The sequence below is a fragment of the Aplysia californica genome, unplaced genomic scaffold (assembly GCF_000002075.1).
Source record: "Aplysia californica isolate F4 #8 unplaced genomic scaffold, AplCal3.0 scaffold00083, whole genome shotgun sequence".
NCBI classification, from domain to species: Eukaryota; Metazoa; Mollusca; class Gastropoda; order Aplysiida; family Aplysiidae; genus Aplysia; species Aplysia californica.
Window position 1 is genome coordinate 1,659,014 of NW_004797353.1, and position 6,753 is coordinate 1,665,766.

Genomic DNA, 6,753 nt, shown 5'->3' on the forward strand with positions numbered 1-6,753 from the left:
CACACACATGCACACACACACACACACACACACACACAACCCACCATCTCCACGACGTCCACATCCGCCTCAATACGCAGCTGGTACAGATAGGTCTGCAGGTCTTTCTTCATCTGGATAGAGTTGTCCTCCGTCTCTGCACATCTCGTCAAGGTAAACAACTGACACATATTACAACTGACACGGGTCACACATATTACAACTGACACGGGTCACAACTGACACACATGACCTGACACACATGACCTGACACATGTGACAACTGACACACATGGCAACTGACACGCATGGCAACTGACATGTGTGGCAACTGACACACATGACAACTGACACACAAGACAACTTAGTTTAATTTTAGTAAGAGTTTTACAGCACTTGCAACACAATAAGGTCATATAAGTGCCGAAGATTTAAGGTGTTACAAGAGAGTAACAAACACAAAAAAGAAGGAGGAGAGATAAAAACAATAGATGTTTGATAGGAAAGAAGGAGCAAACCACACCAGAGCACCCGCCAACCACCCACACACATGACAACTGACACGCGTCACAACTGACACACACGACAACTGACACGGGTCACAACTGACACAGCGTGGCAACTGACACAATTTACAACAGATGTTATGAGTGCTGTAAAACTCTTACTGAAACTAAACAGACTGAAATGTAGTTTCTTCCCTCCAGTTACTTACTTACTCACTCTCTCCTTACACTGTCAAGTACATAAGGTGGAGAACAGTCGACGCCACGCTAGCCTGTACCTGGCCACGGCGATTGTCTCATCCTTTATTGTGCCTCTATATCTTCCTCCATTTACCCCCCCCTCCCATTTATTTCCCCCCCTCCCCACTCAGCCACAAAGGATACGGGCTACGGTGAAGATCCTGAGCTTGCAGTTCTTCCAGGCACGGTCTTGTCTCAGCAGGAAGGGCAGCAGCATGAGGAGACCTCCATCGTGCACGATCCACCACACGTCGATTGTCCCTCGCAGCTTGACCCGCTGCTCCGGGAACTGGTTGATGCCCTTGGGGACCAGCAGCGCCATCTGGGCGGCTCCGACGTTCTTCGCCGTGTCTGGGGGAGGGAGGAAGAAAAGTAAAAACTAAAGGTCACACAATCTAGTAAATGCATCAAAGTGAGGCGTACTAATAAAATGAGTTGCTTTCCGCAATCTGCAAATGGAGATATCTGCCGAAATACCGCCACAGGGGTCAAATTTGTAGATTTTCAATTGATGCCAATTTCTTCAAGTTTAACAGGTATTCTATAATTGCATACCATAAATTGTATGAATTCAACCTATATTTGACACATATAGGGGTTAAATCCTGTATGAAACATACAGAGACCATAACCCAAACCCAGTTTATTGTCAGAAAAGCTTCTGCAGTTCGCTAAGTAAAAACAATTCTGAACTCCCGGGAAATTCATTCCTGGGGGACACAAAGTTTACAGATCATGTTGTTGAATAGATCTTGTATCAATTAATACATCTTGTATCAAGTAATACATCTTGTGTCATGTAATACATATTGTGCCAAGTAAAATGTTTCGTATTAAGTCTGGCAAAAACTGGACAACTCCAGAAACCTGGACTGGTGGATTTATCCAGAAAATCGGTGTCTCTGTGCCCTTTAAATTATTAAGTACTGAGAAGGACTTTTCAACTAACAACAAATTCATGAGGCAAAATTATAAAGTACTGAGAAGGACTTTTCAACTAACAACAAATTCATGAGGCAAAAGACAAACTCACCCAGGAACACTTTGTAGCTGCGCTGGTCAGAGTTGTGCCTCCAACCGTACGGCCAGCCAATGACGACCGTGTTGTGCTTCAGACCACCTAGACCTGCGTTTTGGATGCTGAGAAGGGACAGAAGACAGATTTCAATAAACATGCTGCACCAGAAAAAAACAAGACCTCAATACCACAACATGCTGATCGAAAAAAACAAGACCTCAATACCACAACATGCTGATCGAAAAAAAACAACCTCAATACCACAACATGCTGATTGAAAAAACAAACCTCAATACCACAACATGCTGATTGAAAAAAACAAACCTCAATACCACAACATGCTGATTGAAAAAAACAAACCTCAATACCACAACATGCTGATTGAAAAAACAAAGACTCAATGCATGGAAACAAGAGAGACCACAATACCGCTATATGCCATGGATGGCTACCAGCCAGCCAAGTAATCATCTACAGCCAAATAACAAACAAAAAACCCCAGTTTTATTGTTTAAAAAAAAAAAGAAAATAGAAACCCCTGCTTAACATTTTAAGAAACAGCTTCGGAGGCAACACGGTCATTGGGGCTGGATGATAACTTTTTTTCTCTTCAAAATGAAAAAAAAATTTTCCTGCAAATATCATAGTCACAACTAACCGTTATGCAATAATATAATTAAATACATAGTCAATATGTATCACAGTTGAAAATTATAAATAACCCTGCAATGTCCAGCAGAAAGAAATCAGGATTGAGGGCCCGGACCCATACATTTTGTATTGTCTTTGACACCGTGTCCATGGGAAAGGTACTTTACACAAACGTTTCTCACTTCACCCAAGTGTCCATGGGCAGCCTACCTGGCTATAAACAGCTGTAGAGCTTGTTATGTTAGTTAGCTTTTGAGCGCATATAATCCCCAGCTTGCACTGTATGTTTCTCGGGAAGCCGAGAGTGTTTTTAAGTGTTCTAGAGTCTGCTGGGGTATTAATAGCTCTAAAGCTACATAAATGCCAATATTATTACTACTATTATTACTATTATCATTATTATTATTATTAATCATTACATTTTTTAATACATACATAATCGTTATATAAACAGAAAATATCGCATTCTATGAATACATTCTATGGATACACAAAGGGAATTCTTACAAAATGGGAAAGACGCCTCATAAATACTGTTTATTATTATCATTGTTATTAAGGGCTGCTTTAGAGTGGCAAAGGGGGACAGAGAAAAAAAGATGAGCCTCACAGCTGACAGAGTCCCTCGGTGACGTCGCTGGCGATACTGACATCGGAAAATCCCTTCACACCAAACTCTTTGACCAGGTTCATCAGAGTCTGCCGATAGAAGGAACAAAAGAGGACGGTTGTGAGATTGGGGCAACATTAAAAGAAAAGTTTCCACACTGATGTTGGTAACACTTTGCAGTCACACAGCCAGCAGTACAAAACACCCCATCTGGTTACCCAGCCAGGAGAGTGACTGCAACAAACTTTTTCGGCTTGTCGCAGAACAGCGTTGAGTGACTGAAACGGATCATTTTCACTGTCGCATTAGTGCGGCAAGCGACCGCAAAGTGTTAATGAGAATAAGAAAAGAGATAAGAATGAGAACAAAAATAAGAACTGATACGCATGCATATTAAGTGGCCACAACTCTCCATAGACAACATTTTGGGTTGCTGTTATTAATTTATCCCGCGGGCAGTATTGCATACAGACCTATCTCAAAGGCTGCCAAAAATGACTGACGTCTGTATGCAATACTGCCCGCGATCCCACTTTAGTTACCTAGGTAACTTCTCATGACACTGAACAAAATAGTTTTTGTTCAAACTATATAACTCTGTTGCTAATTGAGTCATCATTTTCCGCACTTTGGATCAACCAAATCCCCCAGAGGAAAAAACAAATCTGGGAGGACTCCATGCGCACATTTTTTAAATCATACGGTTTAAGTGGCCATGCCATATGTGTGATCTGCAGCTTAACATACAGCCGCTTGACCACCAAAAACAGTACATCTGTGTGCGAGAGTGTAAGTAAAAATGTACCTGCTGCCCTTACCCTAGTTACTTGTACAGGGGAGGGACAAAATAACAGTGGGAGCATATTATGTGGAGAAGATGAGTTTTTGTTGAGCAACGTTCTCTTGACTTATACCATAAGATCAAACACCTAGCCTTCTGAGGTAAGATGCAGAGTCCACTAAAGACATGAAGACGTTGTGAATCCACTGACCTGCTTGGAGGCTTGGGCGTCTGGGTACTTGTCTCTGAACTCTCCCTCCAGTACTGAGTTAACCAACACCAGACCTTTACCTGGGGGAGGGGGAGAGGATAGAAGGAATTTTACAGCGGCTGCCTGCAACACATATAGGTTATATAACGGCTGAAGATTAGAATGTGAGCTCTTGTGAATGAGTTGGAGAGACAGGAAGAGACACAGAGAGAGAGAGAGAGAGAGAGAGAGAGAGAGAGAGAGAGAGAGAGAGAGACAGAGACAGAGACAGAGAGAGAGAGAGAGAGAGAGAGAGAGAGAGAGAGAGAGAGAAAACAGACAGACAGACAAACAGACAGACAGACAGACACAAAAAGGAAGGAGGAGAGATAAGAGTGATAGATATTTGATTGAAAAGAAGGAGTAAACCACAGCAGAGCACACTCCAACCACCCACTCCTACCATCACACCACGGGCAAACACAATGCAGAAGGGATGACCACTAACCTGCCTTCAGCTGGCTGGCAAACAAGACAAGCTTGGGATACTTGGGCTGCAGGTTTTCGTCCATCTTCATCAACACCAGCAGCTGGGGCCTGTGGACACACGAGACAGCACACAAATAGAACACCAAAAAAAAAAAACACGTAAAGACACAAGTAAAAACACAAATACACACACCGATAGAACACTCAAGTAAACACGAAACTAAGTTTTAGTTGAGGTTTTACATCGCTCGCAACTGCATAAGGTCATATGAGCCCCAGAAGATTAGAGGTGTTACAAGAGAGTAACAAACATAAAAAAGAAGAAGGGGAGATAAGGACGATAGATGTTTGATAGGAAAGAAGCAGCAAACCACACCAGAGCACCCGCCAACCACCCACAGACAGAACACTCAAGTAAACACGAAAGTAAATACACGAAACAGAACGCTCAATAAACACACAAGACCACACATTAAGTACAACGCATAAGTAAACACACAAGACCACACATTAAGTACAACGCATAAGTAAACACACAAGACAGCACACAAGACAACAGACTCATTCAGTGCTGATCAAAAACGTATGCACTTCCACACTGTGCTGAGAATCTTTTGAGAGAACCAGCTGGGTTAAGGACAAACACACCCCGACAACAAATTTCCCATGTTTTCCAGCAAAGTGAGGCCCTGAAAGAAGCTTATGACCCGGCACTCAACCCCCCCCCCCCCCCCCCCCCATATCTGTTACCTTTTGACCTCCCACTCACCCCCTACCTGCGACCTTCTGACTTTCTACTCACCTCCAGTTCTTGGTGTGAGGCGGGCCAGCCTGCAGTCTGAGCAGGGAGTACCTGGCAGCTGACATGGCCAGACCGCGGATACCGTCACCCCACTCCTGCTCAGCTCTGGGGATAAGGAGGATAAGATAAGATAAGATGAGATGAGATAACGTGAGATAAGATGAGATAAGATGAGATGAGATAACGTGAGATAAGATGAGATAAGATTTTATTTATCTCCACAGATAGGAATTTGCTGCAGCATTGTATATATGTACTCACTCACTCTTTCACTCACTCACACATACACACACACCTCTCTCTCTCTCTCTCTCTCTCTCTCTCTCTCTCTCTCTCTCTCTATCTCTATCTATCTCTCTCTCTCTCTCTCTATCTATCTCTCCAATACACATAAACACAACTTGCAGATACAGAAGGCTATAGCGATGTGAACAAAGACTCACCCCTTGTATGTACTTGTAGATACAGAAGGCTATAGCGATGTGAATAAACACTCACCCCTTGTACTCAATGTACTTGTAGATACAGAAGGCTATGGCAATGGCACCCAGGGCATAGTACCAGCTAGAGATGAACATCATGACAATGCACAGAGCCAGGCCCAGGAGAGACAGTGTCCTGTGGGATAGCCAGGGGGGAAGGTTAGTCATAGAGGTGGGGAAACATGGGGCGGGGAGACATGGGGTGGGGAGAAATGGAGCGAAGAGACAAAAGAAAGAGAGACAAAAGATGGAAAGACACAAAAAGCAAGGGCAAGAGAAAAAGACAAAATCCTGTAGGATAGCCAGGGAAGGTTAACAGTGAGTCATGGGATGGGGAGATATGCACTGAACATACCAATGATAGAATTTTCTCCCCCCCCCCCCCCCTTTAAAGGGGTAGGGAAAATTTTAAAAATGTAAATTTTTTTTTCCCCCCCCCCCCCCCCCCCCCCTCAAAGAGCACTGAACATACCAGTGGTAGAATCTTCCCCTCTCTCTGCAATATACTGAACATACCAGTGGTAGAATCGGAAGCGAGGTCTCCAGTTGGGAGTCTGGAGCAGAGTCTGCAAGGCACAAGCCATGTTGACGAAGCCGTAACACATGAGGAAAAACCTGGGAACACACACATATGACACATGAGGAAAAACCTGGGAACACACACATATAGCATATGAGGAAAAACCTGGGAACACACACACACATAACGAAAAAACCTGGGAACACAAACAGACATTAATTGACCAGATGCTAATTAGTTATCTAAGATGTTTTTGATACCATCCAGAGTACACAAAGACATCACACAAAATTTGGTGAAAATCGAATGAGTGGTTGCTGAAAAATCTTGTAACAAAAATTGTCATGATTACATAAAGAGACTTGAATTCTTTTCTCATTTCATCTCTCAAATTTCATTAGCTATCTCATCTCTCTGATTTTACCTCCTTATCCACTCCTCCTACCCCCGTACTTTCACCAGCTCCTCTTATCACCAACTCACAT

At 43.2% G+C, this 6,753-nt stretch overlaps 1 protein-coding gene across 1 annotated transcript in view; it reads right to left on the minus strand.

Moving 5' to 3' along the window:
- LOC101845994 (solute carrier family 12 member 4) overlaps positions 1-6,753 on the minus strand; it is a gene marked incomplete at its 5' end in the record, with an annotated part of 31,001 nt that overhangs the window by 10,404 nt on the left and 13,844 nt on the right. The window contains 9 exon segments of the mRNA XM_013080386.2: positions 45-136; positions 870-1,076; positions 1,759-1,865; positions 3,005-3,093; positions 3,997-4,076; positions 4,484-4,572; positions 5,267-5,371; positions 5,765-5,884; positions 6,265-6,363. Of these exon segments, the coding sequence (XP_012935840.1) occupies positions 45-136; positions 870-1,076; positions 1,759-1,865; positions 3,005-3,093; positions 3,997-4,076; positions 4,484-4,572; positions 5,267-5,371; positions 5,765-5,884; positions 6,265-6,363 (988 nt within the window).